The following is a 23,323-nucleotide window of genomic DNA, read 5'->3' on the forward strand; positions in this document are numbered from 1 at the left end:
TTTTTACCAAGTCAATTATTTGTAAAAGATATCAAAAGTTATTTGAAAGGGCTATAAAATATGTTCATAATTCATGTTGAAAGTCTTATTTCATATTTAGTAGCATACTGAAAGAGACAAGTGTGAGAATTATGTATGAAGTGAATGCTCCATCCCTAAACTCTACACATTAAAAATTATCATCTTCCTTTTCTATTGTGAAATAGCCAGTACTAACAATGATGCACTATGCTTATTACTTTAAGATTATAATGGCAGCTGAAACATGAAAACCTAATGGCACTAAATACATTGATTCCTAGTATAAAGAATTCACACATATACAAGTAGGAAGGATTTTAAAAATAGAAACATCTTCAGCACATTTGAATTTATTTATCTAAGATAACAGGGAGCAGAGTCTGAAAGGTTGCACAGAGTGAGAATATGGAAGCTGAAACATTGGTAACCGCTGTGTTGCTTTGTCGCGTAAACCATATACAATTAAAAAAATCATATATTATAACCTAATAGAACAAGAGGACATTCTAATTCTTCTCAAAGGTTGTAAAAGTTAAAGAAGTCTTCATTTGAAAAAATACCATGGCTTCTAATTTATTTTTCACTAAAGTTATGACAGAAGAATAAAATTCACACGTTTAATACGGAACTTCACAATTCTGGTTGACTATACATATTCAACAAGGTTCACTCTGATCAAAGCAACATACAATACCTATATATATCGTGCTTCACACTGGCTCTGGACTTTTGTCCAGGCTCGTAGTTTTCAGGTGGCATATAAATAATTGTTCCTCCTTCTGGTGCAGATTTGCTACTTCGAGATTGCGAGAGAGACATCATGCGCCATTTTGATAACCCAAAATCTGCAATCTATAAGAGGAAAGAGTAAATTTAAATATTTTGAAAGAACAAATAGAAAGTTTAACTAAAAAAATTCTCCTAAGAAGTCCATGAAATAATTTTTATTAGCATTTAGAAAAATTTCATAAAAATTACAAGTACTTAGAAAAAATGCATCTTTCAGAAACTTACTATTAGTAAAAGAACAAGTCTTAAGCAAACAACAACAGAACAAACTAAGAAAAAAAGCACGTTTCATGTTGCTAACACATGAGAAACCAAGCTTGGCTGATTTTGAAAGGTAATATACCTATAGTTGAGGACATGGGTTCTAGGGACTAGAATATTTCATTTATATTCCAATTATATCAAGTAAATAAGATATCTGGCCTTGAGGAAGTTGTTTAATTTCTCTGTATTCTAGATTGCTTATCTGTAAACTTGCTGATGCTACTTTATAGGGATGTATTGAGAAAAAGTTTTAAATGAGTCATCCTAAGTAAAGTACTCAGAGCAATATGTGGCACGTAATGTATTATACATGTTATGCATGTTTTGTAGAGAGTAAACATTTATATGTATTGTTATCTCACCACACTCTTTATGTGCATGGATATTTTTTGGAAAGAAATTCATATGGCTGGGGATATAGCCTAGTGGCAAGAGTGCCTGCCTCGGATACACGAGGCCCTAGGTTCGATTCCCCAGCACCACATATGCAGAAAATGGCCAGAAGCGGTGCTGTGGCTCAAGTGGCAGAGTGCTAGCCTTGAGCGGGAAGAAGCCAGGGACAGTGCTCAGGCCCTGAGTCCAAGGCCCAGGACTGGCCAAAAAAAAAAAAAAAAAAAAGAAATTCATAAAGTAAATATCACTCTAATTTTTAAAAAGGAAAAACACTTTGATTTTACAAATCTATATATTAGTAGGATACTATCCTTAAGCTGTGCTTTAAAAGACATTTAGAAGTTTACAAAATGGTATTATATAATCAGAAAATGACAGAATTCATGAGAAAGCAATTTACTATCAGACCAGTGCTCAGTTCAGTTCTCATATGACATTGCTGCTCCACATACATTTACTAAACAAAAGACCCATTTTTTACAGCATTGCTACTGCCAAAGAGGATACAAACATTGTTTATATATTCTAAAATATCTGTATGTACTCGTATAATAATACATTTCTCTATTAAATTAGCAGAGGTACTTAGTATATGCAGAAAATCTGGGAATTTATTCATTTGTTTATACAACACATGACTGTGTAATGATTCTGTATGGCAGGTTCTGGGCATGTGGTAGTTAAGCACACACACTTAAATTTTGTCTTTAGGGAACTTTCTTTTATCTAACTTGAAGATGGTCAAAATCACAATATTTGGTCAATAATCACAATACTAAAAAAATCAGCTCAACTGGTACAAAATACTAAGGAGTAGTTTAGCTCAAGGTTTGAGGAAAGGGAGAGGTAGGGAGAGATAATGGAAGCCACACTGCTGGGGTGTGAGGTAGCAGTCAAGCAAAGGCTTGGCTGCATACTAATAATTACAGTAATAGTCCAAGCCAACACACTGATTATTTTCTATAAGTGCTGATTTTTTAACAAAAAATTGCTATTAACATGGAGGGAGATTTTAAAAAATATTATTTTTAAGTGGTTATACAAAGGAGTTGCCATTCACCAAAGCAGTTTATGAGTACAGTGAATATTGATTGCTGTTGGATGTTCTTAGGGCCATGTTGTGCAATTCTCACTTTAGTTCTCTATTAGTTAATATTTACTAGTTCTATTTCTAAAGATACAAAAAGTAGCTAATTTGAGGATGATATAATGCTTAGAAACTTAAAATCCCTGGGCATCCTATATACCAGTGATGTACGGTAAAAATGATACAGCCACTGTGAGAAAGTTGGCTAGTGTGGTAAAATGTATTGCCATTGATTGGATTAACAAAGTACAATTCTTGGGGTGTCTGTGATGGTGTTTTCAGAGAAAAATCAGATCACACAGACTATGACCAAATGAATGAATCCCTTGATGATAGACTCATAAAAGGACAGTATTATTGGGTAAAGTGGTCAAAGGTGGTGAGAGGTGGTGTTTACTTGGGGGAAGTTGGTCACTGAAGGTGTTTCCTTGGGGGCTGTATCTGGCTCTGGCTCCTTTTTGTTTCCTTTGTTCTCTTTCCTATCTGCCAGGATGTGAGTAATTCTGCTGCTTATAAAAGGAAAAATAGTAAATTGGCTAGGTAGAAGGAATAATGAAAACAATTATTTAAAATTATTGAACTCAAGGATATAGATAATGTTCCTCCAGTATTGGGACTGAATTTTGAACTGGGAGAATTTAGTTTGCTTGGCTAGTGCTCTGTCTCTTAAGTCATACATCCAACGCAGCTCCATCTCCAGCTTTTTTGGGTGCTTAACTGGAGATAAGAGCTTTCTGTTGCTGTATTTGTTGTCTTTTCCTCTTGTCTTGTTTGTTAGTTTGCACAGAAAAGGTAGGACAAAGGTGAATAAATATAGCAGTAGTACTCACTAGACATTATGTGGAAAATTAACTATACAATTTGTGGGTGGGGATGGGAGGGAGAAATTGGGAGAATGCAGAGAGAGGGAGTAACATGGTCCAAAAAGGAATGTACTCAGATCCTGATTTATGTAGCGGTAAGCCCTCTGTATATCACCTTCACAATAATGGTAATATGCATTACATACATGCATATATATACATATATATGATACACACATATATAAATAAAAGAGTCTCATGGGTGGTTTTTTTTGTGGAAGTGTGACAAGGTCACACCCATTTATTCAAGATAAAGCAACTGAGTCTGTGCTTAATTCAAGAATAACAGGCAGGAAAGAAGACAATAATTCAGCCATCATGGCTGGCTGGAGCTCTCTCAAAGGTTCACAAAGGTATGCAGGTCTATACAGAACACTGAATGTTGTGTGCACATCCTCATCAAATTCCAAGGAAAACCACACAATGTATATACTTTTGATTTACACATTCCATTACAAAGGAAAAGGAAAAGAGAGAGAGGAAAAAAAGATACCATTACAACTTGGTAACTGTGTTAACTACAAATAGAAACTCATGGGTGTTTTTATCTGGCTTCGAACCATGATTCTCAGATCTCAGCCTCCTGCGTAGTTACGATTATAGGCGTGAGACATTGGCACCTTGGCATATGACCTTTAAAAAATTACCTTAACATGAAATTCATTATCTAACAAGATATTCTGAGTCTTCAAGTCATGATGAAGTAGAGGAGGATTCATATTGTGTAGGTAATTTACCCCAAGTGCAATTTCATGCAGGATGCGAAATCTCAGTGGCCAAGGCACATCAGGATATTCAATTTTCTTTGGGTATATGGAAAGAAAAAAAATGAAAAGAAGTGTTTAAATTTCACTTCCATTTCATAAAAAAATAGATTATAAACTAAGGTAAAATATGTGCAATTTACGACACATTATTTAACATTGCTTAACATTTCTGCATCTCACTTTCTTCAATTTTTAGAAACCATACAGTAGCTATCACACTGGTATTTCTTTTTAGTTTATGTTGGCCATGCAACTACATGAGATTAGCTCTTTTTGTCTTCAACTGACGAGGATTCAGTTATTTTATATTTCTGTAGATCCAGACACACTCACTGTCATACCCATGGCATGGTTTTATGGCTGATTCAAGTAACTGTGATCAAGAACTAGGGAAGGGAAAGAGAATATCAAAATCGAGAGATAAAGGATAAAAAGACAAATGACTCCAAAAGCAATACTTACAAAACCATTTGGTGTAAAACAACTGAACAACTAACTCATGGGGGGAGAGGGAAAGAGGAAGGGAAGGGGGTAAATGAGGGAGGAAGTAACACATTGTACAAGGAATGTACCCATTACGTATAAAATTGTAACCCCTCTGTACATCACATTGACAATAAATAAGACATTATTTTAAAAAAAGTTAAATAAACTTTAAATTGTTTACCCTACACTAGTTATCAAAATAAATACTTTATTGATACAATTTTAAAAAAGTGCACACAGACCCACACCCAGACACAGAAAACTATACAATTTGTTTTTGATCCATACCAAATTATTCATTCAAAATTTTTAAATTTTCTATTAATATAAAGCCATTTTTATTGTTACTGTATAACAACTTATGTCAGTAAAAGTTATGGCCATATTATTGCTACCTAATGGTAAGGATTAATACCTTTTTTTTTTTTTTTGCCAGTCTTGTGTCTTGGACTCAGGGCCTAAGCACTGTCCCTGGTTTCTTTTTGCTCAAGGCTAGCACTCTGCCACTTGGGCCACAGCACCATTTCTGGCCTTTTCTATATATGTGGTGCTGAGGATTGAACCCAGGGCTTCATGTATACAAGGCAAGCACTCTTGCCACTAGGTCATATTCCCAGCCAAGGATTAATATCTTATTCTTTTAATAATATAGTTTATGTATATTCTCTTTGAAAATTTCACTTTTGAGAGTTTTCTTTTTGTGAATGAGACAAAGACTTATTGCTTCTAAATCTATAGAGTTAGTGTCACATTTAAAAGAAAAATTTCTACATTTCCTAGTAATTGTATGGTAACTTTATAAGCATTCTAAATGTAGTCAGAACATAAAAGTTAATTTTTCTTCCCAGGAATATATATACTCAATTTGAGAAGGTCAACAATGAAGTATTAAGCACCATACCCTTGAATATATTTTCCTGATTGCTATTCAAAAGTCTGCCTCTACTGCTAGCTTAAAAATGTCTTGAGAATTCTTTGTGAAAATAGACATGTTTAAAGTTTAGTGATCAATGTGGCAGAAGAGTAGTTCAAAATACTTGAAGATTACTTCCAGTACGTAACAATTTTTTGTTCTGTGGATATGATAGGATGCTTCAAGGTAAACCCTACCCTCTCCTAAATAATATAAAATAGTAAACCAAAAGAAACACCTAACACTAATGTAGAACCTTACTTCCTCTGATACATACAGGGCCCTATCCTCTGGAATATCAATCTTTTAATTTGACAAAAGGTGACTTTTCCCCCTTGAAAAGCATGTAATAACAAAGTTTCTCTAAAGCATAGTATTATAAGGAGGCATAGGACTAAAGGAGATAAGGGCAGAGGGACACTATATTTTATGCCTTCCAAGAGTTAGCAAAACTCCTGGAGGAGGCTACAGAATTCCCACTGGGTTCCAAATTTGGGTGCCAGAATATCCATGAGGGAGTAGGGGAAGAAAATATCGAGATTTGGTGTATATTCCTTTCTCTAGAAAGGAGAAGTTGTTCTTTATTAACAGATGTTATTTTGATTGTTATGGTGGTTACACAAACCTTACAGACTGACACCAGTTACTTCACTCCATCTTTGTTTCAGATGGTCACAAGTCATGAAAACAATGCGATGTATTCTGAAACAAAGAGGAAGTGACTCCATGAGTATTTCAGAGTGGTACCTATTTCCCATTGGTTGCTTAGAGAGCACTGTGATGCACTGAAATCTAGGAGTGCCAGTAATTGGATGATATTGTGCGTGAATTACATTTAACTAAACCAATAGACAAATTAGTTGATTACTGAAGAGAAAACACAGACTGGAGATTGTAAGAATGTAAGTTCAAGCAAGTAATAATAATGTATCAAATACATGTATTTCAAGAATGAGGAATCACAAATTTCTTTGAGACAAAAAGTAAATGGCATACACTACTGTTTACTATTGGACAAGTTAATGTGTCTGGTATTTGGAGATAATCTATTTGGCCTGCAGTTCAAAACTTTTGAACTAGTGTTAGTAACATTTAATTTGAATCCTAGTCAATAACATAATATGGCATAACAGTGGATTGAGGAAAAGCTTGTTTTTTCTCTGTCCCATTCCTACCTTGTATATAAACACACATGAATACTGGAATTTAGTATGAGTGTTAGGAGAGTAACCTGTGCCAGATAATCTAGGTCTTTTTGACTACAAATCCTTGACTCTATCTATCTATCTATCTATCTATTTATCTATCTAGATATAACCTCAAAAACTGAAACTTTATTACTGCAACCGTCTTTTTAAATTCTTACTCAGATTCTTTTCTATACCCCAAATAATCTGATCCAGTATAAAACTGAAGTATTTTATAGTTTGAAGACAAATGGTAATTATAGTCATTGAAAATTGTACAATACTTACCCTGTGTAAGAGTTCATTTAGTGATCCATTTGGCATGTATTCAGTAACTATTCCCAAAAATTCTGGCTCATTGCAAATTCCTAAAATTGGAAGAATATAACTAAATCTAGCTTTGTGTAGTATTTCAGCTTCTCTTAAGACATCATTTCGTTCACTAAGAAAAAGAAGAAGCACAATTATTTCAGAAAATGGAAAATACAGTTACCATCCCTATAAGATTAAGTGATCCTTGATATTTTCATTAATTATCTATGTGATCTCATGAAAAATTTTCAACTTCCTTGATCTTTGGTTTCATAATATTTAAAGGAGAAATAATTCCTACCCTGAATAATCTACAGATCTATTTACAGACCAAAATAACTTCTATAAACCATTGACAGGTAAAAGTGCTACACACAGGCTATTGTTATTGTACTTTTCCTAGGAAAGGGGAAGAACATGGTGTAAAAAGAAATTCATAAAGCCTATCAGTGTTCGAATGATTGGTGCTGGAAGTAAACTATTAAGTTTGAGTTAGAACAAGTAGATTCGATTAAAATATTATATTAAATTGTATAGTTGCATACTATAATTTTTTCCAAAGTGTCCTGAATTTTTTAAAACACCGAAATGTTGAGATTTAAATGAGGAGATGGTAATGGTTGCATAAAAGTCATTAAAATTTAGGAACAAGAACTGAAACAGGCAAGTGCTCACAACACTGGCATATCACTAGATCCCACTTTCCTTTGCTTATTTATTAAAAAAAAATTTACTTTTAGTATGAATGAAGAATGGTGCTCAGCAGTATGGAGACTATAATACAAAATGATGTATTTGCCTTCAAATTTCCCAGAAATCTTTTAAGAAAAATAAAAGTAAAAGGCAGATTATGAAGAGTATCACTAAACACACACACACACACACACACACACACACACACACACACACAATAAAAACCAGAAAAGACATGGGGGGAAAAAAAGATCATATTATGGAGAAGTAGGAGAAATAAAAGCACATGTTGAACAAAGAATCCCACAGTGTTCAGAGAAGAAGGAATTCACTACATATTACGACTTGATAGTTCATTTCCAACATAGTGTCTAGTGGGTTTCACTGCTGAACTGGTTAATGAACTACACAACTTGGGGGGGTGGTTCAGGAAAAACTGGGAGAGAATGAGGGAGGTGGTGATACTGTTCGAAAGTAAATGTACTCATTACCTGACTTGCTGTAAATGTAACCCCTGTATACATCACCTTTACAATAAAATTTAAAAACAACAACAAAAAAGGGCCAGCATTTTGTCACTGGACTGAGGGTATATAATTTGGCTCGTCTTCATATTTAATTTGAATTTTCTACATGTGTATTTTCAGAATTGAGAATAAATGCTTAGCATATAATAACATGGTAGATGTCAGACAGTTGTGTCAAGTGAATTCAAGGAAGTGGTAGTGAAAGCGAAAGTGAATTATTGAACTACTGACTGTGGGTCAGGTTATGTTAACAGCAGGGAAGGCAAAAAAAAAAAAAAGAAGATAGGCTAGATCACATCACAGTGTCAAAGCCATAATTTTTTTAACTGGGAAATCTGTATTAGCATAAATAACAAAAATAAAGATGCTCTCAGGAGAAGCCAATCAAGTAGATTTATATTGCATTTCATAGTCATTTGTGATTACATGTGTATGAGAGTGTGTGAGAGTGTGTGTGTGTGTGTGTGTGTGTGTGTGTGTGTGTGTATGTCTCCCCTGGAGTTTGAACTCAGGGCCTAGGCGCTGTCCCTGAGCTTCTTTTGCTCAAGGCTAGTGCTCTACCACTTGAGCCACAGCACCACTTCCAGATTTTTCTCAGTAGTTTATTGGAGATCAGAGTCTCAAGGACTTTCCTGCCAGGCTAGCTTCAAATTGCCATCCTCAGATCTCATCCTCCTGAGTAGTTAGGATTATAGGATTATAGGCATGAGCCTTAAGTGCTTGACTTTATTACTGAAGATTTTAAACAGGAAAAATGTACTAGCAGAATCAAATTTTAGGATGATGAACTTGGAAGCAGGATGAAGAGGAAGGGTTAGAAAGTCAGGTGTTAGGTGATTTTAGTACTGGTTAAGAAGTGAAGCAAGGACAGCTTAAAACTCTAAAGGTAGTAGTGGAAATGGAAAGGAGAACACTAGCTTAATAGCTCTGGTGAAAGACTAATTGTGAGGGAGTTTTTTTTTTTAAATGGAAGAGAAGTCAAGATGTCATCAGTGTTTACCATGGACAAGTAGGTGTTGGTAGCAATAACAAGATAGAAATGTTTCAAGGAGCAGCTGATTAGGTAAGTGATAATTAGTTGTTCTTAAGCCACCCAAACTATGGATGAATGGCTGTTACAGTGAGATAGCAACAGACATAACAGGCATTCCTGATGAGACTCTAAAACTTGCTAAAACCCAATCAACCAACTAACGTACTAAGTAACCAACCAACCAACCAATTAGTCAGCCAATTAATCAAACATCCAAACAACAAAAAAGCAGAAAACCTTTGTCATTTATTTTTAAGTAATATAGTTTATATTTTATGATTTGAAATTCAAGAGTTGCAAGAAGACATGAAGTGAAAAGTTCCTCCTCTCTGTCTCTTTACCCCTACATACTCTGTTAGAACACTAATTATATCAATCTGTGAGACCTGTTTAATTAAATGTATGTTCCCTAAGTTCAAATACTTCTGTATTTGCCCCAAGAGACATAGGCCAGTTACTTCTTTGTAGGAAGTCACAGGAACAACATGAAGGTTCCTGGATACCAAGAAAGCATGTTTCGGAAGTCCCAATGACCTGTGGCATTTAACACTTTTCCCTCCTATTCCAATCAGAGGCATTCTTCCTTCTGTCATGATGTTACTATGTGCTAGTCACATGAACTCTCATTCTCATCTCAACCCTCCAAAGTTGGTCCCCTTTCCATTCTCTCCATTTTATATATATAAGAATATTGAGCTTAGATCAGAAAATGAACATTTTTTTTCAATAACCACACCAATTATTAGTGGCAGCAATGGAGTCAGATTCAAACTGAGACTGTGGTACATTAAAACCTACATTCTTTCTAATCCCTTGCTTGATCAGAAAAGCAAGTAAACAGTTTGTGAACATAGAGTAGATCAAGATAGAGTGAGAAAAAAGTTGAGGGTTTAAAGATCAAAAATATAAAAACAGCTTTTTAAATAGCCTTAAAAATAAAAAATGTCTATTGTAGACATATCACTAAAATGATCCTACTCAAAACTTCAGTTGGGGAAAAAAGCAGTTATGCTACCTAGAGAGAACATGGCCAGGCCATAAGGGACATCTCATAAGGGGTGGGAAGACTGTTGAGAAAGTTCATCATTGGGTAGAAATCAGGTTACGGAGAATGACGCTGCAATCACTGAAATAACATGTAAGAACATGCACATTTTTTTTTCACACAGAACAATTTTAGGTATTAACTACACTAGTACTTATGAAGTATATGTTCAGTATTTATCACTTACATTTTATAATGAGAATAAACTGCAGGTAGTCATATGTGCAGAGTACATAAACATGACTAATATTAATAGGTGACAAGTAGAAAAAAGAATAAGATGTGCTAAGGCCAGAATGTTTCTCTGGCTTTATGCTTTCTTGAAGATAGAATTGATTTCCTACCCAGTTTAGCAAAGCATTTTATAGTATGAAAGTTGTTCATGTGTATTTAAGACAATTCTCTTTATTCCATAGCCCGAAATGCTATAAAGTTTAGATAAATTAAAATATTGAAAAGTAGTATTCAAAATGAGAGAATCATTCCCTTTTCAGTGCTACATTCCTATACAATATTTGTAGAGTTAGTTATAAAATATATCCATTCCTTCTAACTGAACACTATTCTTTAAAGTGGACTACATAAACTTGCTCTTCCACCATTTGTTCCACTGAATAAAATACCCTTATATCTAGTACATCACTTGAAGAGGATTGTGGTATACAGAAAGTGGAAACTATCTTCAAAAGTGTTCAAAATCTACAATGTGATATAGTCCACAATGAAAGAAAAGTCACAATCAGAAAAAAGTCAAATCGATTTGGCTAGGCTGAAGCCAAGCAATTTGTCTGGTATTGGCTGGAAAGAGCCTCTGATGTCTTCTTATAGGAAATGGAGAAGAGGATGTTGCAATCGTGGATGTGAATTCACAAAGAACCAAAGGCAAGGCAAGTCTAGTGACTAGCTGCAGTAACACAGAGTCACTTCCATGTCATCTGGCGATTCTTTTCCTGGAAACAGAAACTAATGCTACCTTTTTCTGAATATGGGAACGTTGGATTCTAACTGTTCCAGAATGTGAGAGATTCACAATTTTTGCTCATTTAACAGCTTTGTAAATTGAATATTAGTGTTAGAAAAATAAGAATACACATTTCCTCTGTGGGGACAGTCTCTGCTCTGAGAGAACTTAACTGTGAAATGTAGAGTTTGATACTTAAACTTTCACAACACATAACAAGCCACAAACAAAACAAAACAAAACAACAACAACAAAAACAGCAAAAGTCTCTGACCAAAACAACCCAGACTATCCAGAGCTGCAACTATCCGGTGAGATGATAAACATATGAACCACAGAGATCATTTTGTCAGTGACCATTTTGGTATGCAATCAATATAAAATCCTTAAGATTTTAAAAAAAAAAACGCATTTAGAATCTGGTGTGTATTGGCTGCATATTTCACACTTACTGGGGACTTCAATTTGACCACATTTCAGCTCTGTGGCTAAGAGCTAGCTAGCTACTTAAAGCCCTAAAATCGGACTGTAAAGCCCAAGCCTACTATCAAGTTCAGTCAACACCTTTCGAGTGGGCTGTGATTGCGGATTAAAGTTTAGAGTGGGGAGAGAGGGTAGGTAGCCAGGTAAAGAAGGGAGAGAGAAGTCAGCAGGGGGGAAAGAGATGAGCTCAGGAAAGCGATCGGTGCCCCCCTCCCATCCCCCCCTCCCCCCACGGTGTAGATGCTTCCCAAGGTGTCTGCCCCAGAAGCTTGCTCGACTTCCTAGAGAGGTGGCCAGGGGTGGCGGGCAACGCCAAAGGGCCCCTGCCATTTGGGCTTTAAGGCCAGCTCCTCCGAGGGAGTGTGTTTTGGAGGGGGCGCGGGGTGCAGCAGAGCTCTGGGCTCACCCTACCTGTCGAGCAGCGGCGTGTGGATGTGCAGGTGCTTCACGGCCACCTGGACGCGCCAGTCGGCGTGGCGGGCGGACGACACGGTGCCCGAGGCCCCGCGACTCAGGTAGCGCAAGTCAGCGAGCTTGTGGTAGGGGATGGTGGGCAGGGCGCTGCAGATGGCGTCCCCGTGCATGGCCACCGGCGCTCCGGCCGCCCGCCGGCTCTGGGTGTGCTGAGATCGGCTTGGCGGGAGCTGGGGAGTGGAGAGTGGGACGACGCGAGGCCCTTTGGTGGTGGGATACTAGGTCACCAGGCCGCCCATGCCCCGCGCGCCTTGTGCGCCCAGCGCCGGCACTGCGGGTGACTGGAGACCTGGCAGTGCGGGAGGTGGCGGCCCGGAGGAACTGGCGGCGCCCCGGCCTTTCCTGGGCGCGTCTCGCCGGAGCCGTGGGGGCCCCTCCTCCGCTAACTACGCCGTCAGCGGCGGACATTGCGCCCGGACCGCCCCACTTGCCGCGCGAGTTCCCGCCCCCGCCAGCCCAGTGCGCATGGCCCGGGTGTGCGCGGCCGCTGCTTCCCATTCACCCCCACACCCCAGCACAGGGTCGGTTGCGCGCTGGCATTCGGTGCCCTTCCCACCCCTTGCAACCACACCCAGGTTCGGAAACGTTGTCTTTTGGGGAAAGTCCCCCTTGGAGGCCTGCTGGTGGCTGGGGTCAGAAGAGCCAATTGGTTCTCATGCTGTGCTTGGGGGATTTTAGTCCAGGCCTGGGGGGCGCGGGGGAGGGGGAGGGAGACATGAGAGGTGGTGGAGGAGCCAGGCCCACCCTCTGGTTGGAGTGACTCACTAATCTCGAAAATCACATGTTACGTTACAGACACTTGTTTTTCCTTTCTTTCGAGTTGCCTAACAGACCAGGCACATGTTACCCGCAACAGAGAGCTCGTGAAGCATAGGCACACAATGTTTATTAGATAGAGGGTGGAGGAAGTGGTGGTGGTGATCAGGTGGGGTGCAACCCTGACTCTCCACTTTGGGGGAGCACTGGTGATTTCCAAGGTCGCCATTTCTTAACGACGCAGGTTACCTACACACTCATGCCTCTTTGAAGTGAGGGTTGAGTAACAAACTCTGGGTCGTTAACCCAGGGCTTCATGCATTCTAGGCAAGCACTCTACCGCTTGGCCTCATTCCCAGACAGATTTCTCTCTAATGTTGAAGTAGGTTGACTGAACTAAACAAACAAATGAAAAGATTATGCAAATAATAGGAACGCATCACATCGATAGATAGAATTCATTATTTGGAATTTCTGTAAAATTAAAATTTGTCTGTGTATGGCAAATAAAACTTATTTGTCCCTGTAGTGTTACTTGAAGAAACAACAGTTTTAAAATCTCTCAGTAATAGAAAATAGACAAAAACTAGAAAAAAAAGAAAAGTGGTTCACCTATGAGATCCTAGCTACTCAGGAAGCTAAGGTTTGGCAGATGGCACCTCAAAGCCAGCCCAGGCAGAAAAGTCTGAGACACTCCATCTTCAAAAGTAACCAGCAAAAAGCTGGGCTGGAGACATGGCTCAACTTGGTAGAGCCCCATCTGTGAGCAACCAAGCTGATAGAGAGCAAGAAGCTCGGTGTACCTTTTGCCCCAAATTAGGATGATAATAACGGTTACATTTGATGATATGGAGGCTATTATCATGGAGAATTAGAAAAGTATCCATCTTGCAGTTAATGAGTACCATCATATTTGTCATTTTGCTGTTCTATATTCAGTCCTAAAATCGAACATATTGTTAAATTCCCCTATACCCAGGACAGTTGAGCTCATCCATTTGCTTGCTAGGCTAGCACTCTACTCCTTGAGACACACCTCTACTCTAGCTTTTTGCTGATTATTTTGAAGATGGATTTACTCAGACTTCAATTTTTTTTCTCAAATTTTTATTATCAAACTGATGTACAGAGAGGTTACAGTTTCATACTTTGGGCATTGGATACATTTCTTGTACTGTTTGTTACCTTGTCCCTCATGCCCCCGCTCAGACTTCTCTTATCAGGCTGGCTTCAAAACATGGTCTTTCAGATAACAGCTTCCTAAGTAGCTAGGATAACAGGCCCAAGCCACTGGCATTCACCTTTAAGTGCATTACTAAGAAAATTAAACTAAATTGAGCAAAATGCTTCATATATTCTTTGGTAAAAAGTAAATATTTCTTATATGAGTTATTAATCAAGATTACAATTAATCTTGTCACTTGAAAAATTAAATGTATCACTTTAAGCTACTTTTCAATCTAAAACCACATCATTATTGTTTAACATTCTGAAAGATACCAAATTGTTGTTTTTCTTAATTTCTAAAAAGGTTAATATGTCTTTCTCTGAAAGGATTAAGAAGTTTAAAAAGCAAACACAGAAAAGCAGCCTGGAGACTTTCAGCCAGTACAATCTCCCCTCATACTAGAACACCTAATGGAGCATTCTACAACTTCTTTTGAATGTCTTCCTACAAAAAGGAATCCACTGCATTTTGAGCAAGTCCTTTCTGCTTGCTAAAGAGTATGTATTAGGATGTTCTTCTGATATTGATATTACCTGCTGGTGCTATAAAGTCCAGTCCTTCTTTCAAGACAATTTGAGCTTTGTCATTCATTCATTCATTCCATTAAAAATATGTGTAGTGTGGAAGAATGTTCAGTACCCCAGTACGTTGGTTGATGTTGCACTAGGAAGCCTTAAGATGTTCACATTTGACTTTCTAATAGTTCTTACTGTTCTGATGATCATTTAACTCCTATATGTCTTACATATTTTTCCAGACTCCTAACTTCCCACATATCTGGGGGCATAGTCAATTTACTTAGGGTTTATATCATGTCCTTAGGATGAGCTTTCCATCTTGTGGTGGGGTTAATATTACTTTGCTGATTATGAAACTCATTTCCTGAAACTGGTTAAGTTTGTCTCATAGGCTAAATAAGACAATTATTGGTTTAGCCTTCTCAGACTGATAGAAACAAATAAAACCTTGATTGGCAATGTTAGATAACAATTGAGAATGACCAAGAAAGACACCTGTTGCTTTTGAAGGTATAGTGAATATGTGTACAGACACTCGATCTTAACTACATAGTGTTAGTGTGATGCTATACTATTGGAAAAATAACTTTTTTTTCTGATTTATAAGTTGTATACATAAACATAAGATTTGTAATGTTTCATTTATAAACTGCCTTTGACACATTAAAAAAAGATTTGGGGAAGATTTTAAAATAGATACTTTGAAGAAGGTTGTCCTGTCATCTTAGTCTTTGATATCATCATTAACTGCATCATGATCTATTTCATCCTAATAAAACAGAAAAGTCTGTATGAATTTTGATAGGTAAGAGAGGGGGTAGCCATACCCGGCTGTGATCCAAATCTGTTAATACAATGCAAGGCAATACTTCATTATTTTTCAAGGAAGTTACATTAAACTATTAAGTTGAACCTATGACTTACACTAGGCTTTGGTTTCTTTGCTTGTTTCTTTTTTGTTCTTTTAATATGAGCTATCTTTAAACCAGAGTTTCTCTCTTATAACTATGCAATTGCTTTCAGACCAAGTGTTAAGGATGGAATTGGATATTCCTTTCCAAATGTGGAAATTCTAATTCCTAGTACTTATGAATGTGACCATATTTTGAAGCAAGATATTTGCATTTGATCAAGTTAAGAGCAAGCCTTAATCCAAGATATTTGTGCCCATATGAAAGGGAAAATTTAGTTGGGTTTGATAGTACGTACCTGTAACCCCAGCCTTAGAGAGTCTGTAGGAGGAGGATTGTGAGTTTAAAGCCAGCCTTAAGTATATAGAGAATCTTGTCTCACTTGACATGAGGAAGAAAAAAATGTGAGAGGAGGAGGAGAAGAAAAAGAAAACACCCAGATATCAGGTATGATAGGTGTACACAGGGATAAAATAGTGTGAAGACACAGGCGAGGAATGACTAATACTACCAGATATTGGGAGAGAGCACTGGAACAGAATTTTCATGAGTATCAGAAAGAATCAACTCTGCTCACACTTTGATCAGCTTCCACAAATTTGAGAATAAATTCTATTTAAGCCATCTACTTTGTAGCTTTTTTTTTGTTGTAGTGGTAGATCTAGGAAATGAATTCTCCCAGGTAAAAATTTAAGAAATCTTTTATTTGAGATAATTCAAATCAATAGGAAATTGCAAAGATAATACACAGAGGTTGTATATATACAGCACCTGGCTCTATTCAACAGTTATGTCTTATATATTCATGCATCTATTCAATGAATATATATTATTCTTCATCATTTGGCTGCATAGAAAGGTCCCTGTATCACTGCTTCATCCAGCATTCACCTCCACTATTACAAACATCTCCCTTTTCCATTCCCTTTCCTGTCACACTCACCTGCTTGCCCTTTAAACTCAGTGGTTAGCCAGGTTACCACTGATCAGTTTTCTATCTCTCTAATTTTGTCACTTACAACACGTTATATTGCCAGTTTTTTCACTGCTGTGACAGAATACCTGGGGAAAAAATCAACTTAAAGGAGTAAAAGTTTATTTTGGGTCTTTTTTTTCCATCCATAGTGTGCTAGCTGCCTTGCCTTTGGGCTTAAGGTGAGGCAAGGCACCCAGATGAGTAACCATGTGGTGAGTTGACTGGTGAGCTGAGCTGCTCCCCTCACAACAGCAAGAAAAGACAAATAGAGGAGTAAAAGTGGGAGAGAGGGAAAGAGAGATGAGGGTGTAGAAGACAAAGAGGAAGAAGAAATGGGGGCGCTATAGAGAGAGGGGAAGAAAGAGGGAGCAAGGAGAGAGAAACTCCTTAAAGGCATGCCCCCAGTGCATTACTCCCTTCAACCAGCTCTACTCCTATAAGCTCTCAGTGGATTCACCCTCTGATGAAGTTTTGTCTCCTAATGACCCCATTACTTCTCACCAACACCTCCAGCTGGGGATTAAGCCTTCCACCCAGGAGCCTTTTGGAGAGACATATCCAAACAGTAGCGATTATGTTACTGGAACCATAAATACATGGTATTTTGGGGTTAGCTTCGTTCTCATGGCATAATGTCCTTGAGATGTATTTCAGTTTTTGCTAGTATCATTTTGATTTTTTTTGTCAGTCCTGGGGTTTGAACTCAGGGCCTGAGCACTGTCCCTGGCTTCTTTTTGCTCAAGGCTAGCACTCTACCACTTGAGACACAGTGCAACTTCTGGCTTTTTCTATATATGTGGTGCTGAGGAATCAAACCCAGGGCTTCATGTATACGAGGCAAGCACTCTACTACCAGGCCATATTCCCAGCCCTCCTTTTTATTTTTTAAATTGCTGAATAGCACATTCTTTGGTGTAGTTGCACCATGGTTGTGCCTTACCTGTTGAGCATTTTAGTTGGGTCCATGTGGTAGTTTTAATTAGCTGTTGAGACCAATATTACTTATATGTGCTATTTATAATAAAATAAAAAAATTACATCTAAATGAAATTGTAATTTATTCTATTGATTATATAATTTGTCTATTGTAGTGAAGACATGAAGAAAATAATTTGCTTTAAAATCAGCTTTGATTTATGCTTAAAGAAGAAAGGAAGTAGAAAAGCACTTAGTGCTTACTATCTCATTACTGCATAATTATTTGCCTGTATATGGCCAAGAAACATTTTCTTCTTTTCAGCTAAATATGGTTTTTAATGTGTTCCAAATGAGTATGGTAAATCATTCAAACAATATTGAAAAAAATGAAAATTGAGCCTTCCTGAAAATTGAGATCATCAATCCTATCAACCCCGAGTTAACAAACTTAACAGGCATTTTATGTGCCATTGTACTTAATACTGGAAACACAGAAATAGAGAATACATGCCCCTGCCCTCAAAGTGCTTTGCATGTTGTAAGTGAGATAGACAGTAGAACATACAGTGTGATCCGTGCTCTGATTAGGAAGTACAGGCTACCACTCACAGTACAGGAGAGAAAGTATGCGAGTAATTTAATGCAAGTGGAGTAAGTCAGAGTTCATTAGTTACAAAGACAGGATCTGAAACAAATCTGGATCAGAGTCTATTTTTTTTTCTGGGAATGTGTTCAGTTCAATAATAATACATTTTCAGTTTCACTTTATATAGTGTCAAAGGAAAGAAAGTTAGTGATAAGAGGGAAATTCCCAGCTATAGAAAGTGATGCTGGACAAAGATTGATTATGGAATTTTTCTGGGAAATTCCATGTTCCTTTGAGATTTTATTTGGCAGAGTTCCTGGAAAAGGGGAAAAAACAAAATCAATACCTAGTAGTTCAGTTTGCATCTAAAAAATTCAGCCCCTACATTTAGCAGAATTCTGCTTTTCAGTGTTTGTCATGTTTACCATCTGTTACTCCCAGGTTGTAAGAAAAATGTACTAAGGTATATTAACTATTTAGACAGCATATACATTTATTTTTGCTTCAGGAAGTTACTATGGGAAAGAGGACACAAATGTTTTTGCATCTGGTTTGGGGCAGGCAGGGATGTTGCAGTGGGAAAAGGTGAATAGGCTCAACTAAGCAGCATGCGTAGTTTACTTCATCACAGGGCAGGCTGGAGGTGGAAACTCTGACTCAGTCAGCTGTCCTCCATCAGCTGCTGAACAGATTGCTAGAGAGAATGTGAAGTGTTAAAAGTAATAGAAACGTCTACTCTCTCAGGGCCTTGTTGTGCAACTCCAGGTTGTGTTATTCACCTTGAGGAGGTGTCATTGAGATGAAATAGATTATGAATGAGGCCCCAGGAGTTGTGCAATCTGGAGGCCTATAGCCAACTAATTACAGGGTTGTTCTGTGAGGCTCAATTTACTCAGCGACTATAAAAGGGCTTTATGAATTGTAAAACTGGTAATATATGTAAATCATAACAATCATAGTTGCTATTTTTCCTCTGGAGCTCTGGGCCTTTGAACGCAACTTCCTTACCTAGTTTGAAAAATGAAAAAGCAACCTCTGCTAGGAGCTACCAGTAGTGAGTTAGGTATTCACAATGAAGGTATAGAATACAAGCCTTTCAAAATACACTCACTTCAGACAAACAACATGGAAAGAGTGGAACAAAGCAAAACTAAGAGCTCCATGCTAATGTCTGAATAGAGAAATAATTAAGAGCATGTCCAAACCATGAAAATGCTCTAATAGTCCTGTGTAGCTAATAATACGTGAGTACAGCTTGTTTCCCAGTTATAACATTGTCCCTGCTTCCTATATTTCAGTGTTTAGATTTGAATAATTAAAATTAGAAATTAAAATTAGAGTTACTTTTTTTTTTTTTTGACCAGTCCTGGGCTTGAACTCAGGGCCTGAGCACTGTCCCTGGCTTCTTTTTGCTCAAGGCTAGCACTCTGCCATTTGAGCCACAGCGCCACTTCTGGCCATTTTCTGTATATGTGGTGCTGGGGAATTGAACCCAGGGCCTCATGTATACGAGGCAAGCACTCTTGCCACTAGGCCATATCCCCAGCCCCTAGAGTTACTTTTTTTTTTTTTTTTTTTGGCCAGTCCTGGGCCTTGGACTCAGGGCCTGAGCACTGTCCCTGGCTTCTTCCCGCTCAAGGCTAGCACTCCGCCACTTGAGCCACAGCGCCGCTTCTGGCCATTTTCTGTATATGTGGTGCTGGGGAATCGAACCTAGGGCCTCGTTTATCCGAGGCAGGCACTCTTGCCACTAGGCTATATCCCCAGCCCCCCCTAGAGTTACTTTTGACTCTGGAAATCATCCAGTCAATGGGTGATTCCCATTTCCTTGAATGCTACTCAAGCACAAATCACTGTTGTCTTGAAATGCTCAGTGGTTTCCCATGATAATATTTGTTTCTCCTTTTGCAGTGAAGCAGGAAATTCAAATTAGCAGTCAAACACCTGGTGAGGTTTGACTATAGAACACTGATGAATTTGTAGCGTGGTTGATACTGCCTAGCCAGGAGCCCTAATCATATCTAAGGCAAAGAGCAAGCTGCTTGAACTTCTCTACAAATTTGTCTATGGCACTGGTGATAGTTCAGAGTCCAGTTCCCATGAGAAAAATATTGTCTGATCATAAGTTTCTCCTTTATATTGCTTCTGGATTATGTGAAGATGAATCCAAGGCACTAAATTTCTTAGAAGTAAGGAAAGTAGCAATAATAGCTAATACTTTTATGATGCTAACTATAGGATACAACATAGTATATGCCAAGTGCTGTTATCATTCTCAGTATATGGATAGAGAAACTGAGACAGAGAGTGGTTAATTTCATTTTATTATATGTAAGTGTATATATATATATATATGATCATATAGGCCATGATTTTTGTGGTATATGAAATGGGTATATAATATGGGACCCTTATGATATGTATCATGTACACATAAGGATAAATGAGCTGTCTGCATGACTGTCTAAAATGCTGATAACTGAAGTTTTGTATCACTTAACAATTTTCTTATTAAAATAAAAATTTGACTTGGGATACAACTGTCACCAACTGACTTAGCTTAGCAGAAACTATAAGGGCTTTTGAGTTGGATGGAAGCGAGTTAGTCTTTTTCTTCCTTAATATGTGTAACACTATTGGCGAGTCTTAGTGTCTTCATGTATGAAAGACTGATAACACATTTCTTAAGAGTATAATGAGAATTGAACAAGATTATGTGCATAAGTTTGTACCCAACAAAGATTAGTTTCACTTTCCCAAATAAATTAGTATTTTTGTACTTGCCGATTTTAATATGTGAATACTATCAATTTTATGATGGTCAAAGCTGACGTTATGGTTGCCTTCATGAAGACAGGGCTATATTTATTTAATTTACCAAGTTTATTATTATTATTATTTTTTTCTGTATCCGTGATACTGAGGGATTGAACCCAAGGTTTCATGCATGCTAGGCAAGCACTCTACCGCTAGGCCACATTCCCAGCATACTTTACCAAGTTTTTATAAACTTATCAACTTGATGCTTAAAAATTATTAAAATGCACAGAGGTGACCTTTGAAAAACGTGTCAGATTTAAAAAAAAATCTTCGCAAGCAATCTACACATAGTTTTTTTTTAACTCTACACTGCATCCAAATATGACAGTATTTCCATACTTATTTAAGAAGATAAATTTGTATTAACTACCAGAAAATATACTTTGTAAAATGGAAAACTTTGGATGAAATATACCCTAACTTTAAGTATAATTACATATTAAACTTAAATTTGTTCTTGTGAATTTAATGAAAATTCAATCTGAGTGTGTAAAATAACGTTAAATTTTCACTGTGGGGGCTGGGAATGTGGCTTAGTGGTAGAGTGCTTGCCTAGCATGCATGAAGCCCTGGCTGAAATCCTCAGTGCCACATACACAGTAAAAGCCAGAAATGGTGCTGTGGCTTAAGTGGTAGAGTGCTAGCCTTGAGCAAAAAGCTCAGGAATAGTGCTTACGCCCTGACTTCAAGCCCCAGAACTGGCAAAACAAAACAAAACAAAATGAAACACCTAAAACAAAACAAAACACATTTTACTCTGGGAGAGATGCCTGAAAGAAATGATAAAGTTGAAATATTAATTTCTATATTAAAGGGATTTCATATTCTACCAAAGACAGTGTTTTTAAGCAATCTTCTCTGTTTGTTTTGAGATAAGGTCTTCCTATGCACCCAGGCTGTCCTTGAACTTGTGATCCTCCTGCCAGAGCTTTCTGAGTGCTGGAATTACAGTTGTGCACTGCTATATCTGTCTTTTTAAGATGAACCATTATATTCATTATATTATTATATTATTATATTATATTATAATATTATATTATATTATATTATAATATAATATTATATTATATTCATTATATTACATCATTACATCAGGGAACCTTTGTTAATAAACTTCAGTAAAATTTAGTTACCATAATGCTAGGACCTAGATTAAAAATCAGAGTCAAATATCAAATGGTTTGCTATTTGCTCTGTGGTGAGATGATGAATTCATTAGAATAGAGATACCATTGTATTTCTCATTAGTAAGTAGTCCTAGGATGCACACCTTGGAATTAAATGACATCTCATTGAGCAGGCAACTGTGTTTTTTTTTTTTTTTTTTTTTTTGGCCAGTCCTGGGCCTTGGACTCAGGGCCTGAGAACTGTCCCTGGCTTCTTCCCGCTCAAGGCTAGCACTCTGCCACTTGAGCCACAGCGCCGCTTCTGGCCGTTTTCTGTATATGTGGTGCTGGGGAATCGAACCTAGGGCCTCGTGTATATGAGGCAGGCACTCTTGCCACTAGGCTATATCCCCAGCCCTGAGCAGGCAACTGTGGAGCCAGAGCAGAGTGTTCATGTGTACATGCACAGGCATTAGCAGAACTGAAGTGAGAAGATTCAGTAATATTCAGGCTAAAGTCACAACATGTCTAGGGAGGTAGTGAATAAGGATTCAAATTGGTAAAATATAAATGCTTGAGCAAACTTGAGGAAAGAAAGGCTCTGAAGGTGTAGTTAAAGATAAAGAACAACTGTGGTATCAAGGGCCAGAGGAAAAGTACTAGAATCAATATGGTACATTCCAGAGAGGTTTTTGAAATCCAAGAATAAGTACCACACTACTTAGGAGCATTTCCAGGCCTTTGTGTTGCTAGGGGTACAAATATTCAAGCTGTACTCTACTCTACTGTGGGTAGCAAAATGTGTTAATAGATGAGTACCACAGTAAGTTTGTAGGTGAATGGACAGACGCTAACATTCTGTGTGGTTAATCAAACATGCTAATGTGTCAATGGGATTCGGCTTGGTTTCAACTGTGGTCTCTGTGTTGATACCCACACTGCCTCTCCTTGCTGAAACTTGCTGTTGTCCTTCATGAGTTACAGGAGGAGTGAGTCAAACAACACATGTGCAAGTGCTTCATAAACTATGAAACAATTTTTCTTTTAGATCAAGGCCCTACTCTGAAGTTTTCTTTCTTTTTTTTTTTTTAGGGATGAAGACTGTTGGGTTCATGTAGGAAAACACAGGGTTGCCTAAGTTTTAGAAGTCCCGAGAGAAGAGAGAACAGCTTTTTTTTTTTTTTTTGGTTTTGGTTTTGGTTTTGT

General features: G+C 37.6%; 1 protein-coding gene across 3 annotated transcripts in view; it reads right to left on the reverse strand.

Annotated features, from left to right (window-relative positions):
* Nucleotides 1–12,662, reverse strand: part of Ripk2 (receptor interacting serine/threonine kinase 2) — a 29,509-nt gene extending 16,847 nt beyond the window's left edge. For 2 of the 3 annotated variants that reach the window (XM_048358769.1, XM_048358768.1), the window contains exons 1-4: nt 12,236–12,662; nt 7,059–7,212; nt 4,065–4,220; nt 716–873 (exon numbers count right to left, since the gene is read on the reverse strand). In XM_048358769.1, the coding sequence (XP_048214726.1) occupies nt 716–873; nt 4,065–4,220; nt 7,059–7,212; nt 12,236–12,408 (641 nt within the window). In that variant the 5' untranslated portion in view covers nt 12,409–12,662. The remainder of the gene's footprint in view (nt 1–715; nt 874–4,064; nt 4,221–7,058; nt 7,213–12,235) is intronic. The other variant, XM_048358770.1, reaches the window with a different exon arrangement.
* Between the last annotated feature and the right edge of the window lie 10,661 nt (nt 12,663–23,323).

Source organism: Perognathus longimembris, chromosome 12, assembly GCF_023159225.1.
Source record: "Perognathus longimembris pacificus isolate PPM17 chromosome 12, ASM2315922v1, whole genome shotgun sequence".
Taxonomy (NCBI): domain Eukaryota; kingdom Metazoa; phylum Chordata; class Mammalia; order Rodentia; family Heteromyidae; genus Perognathus; species Perognathus longimembris.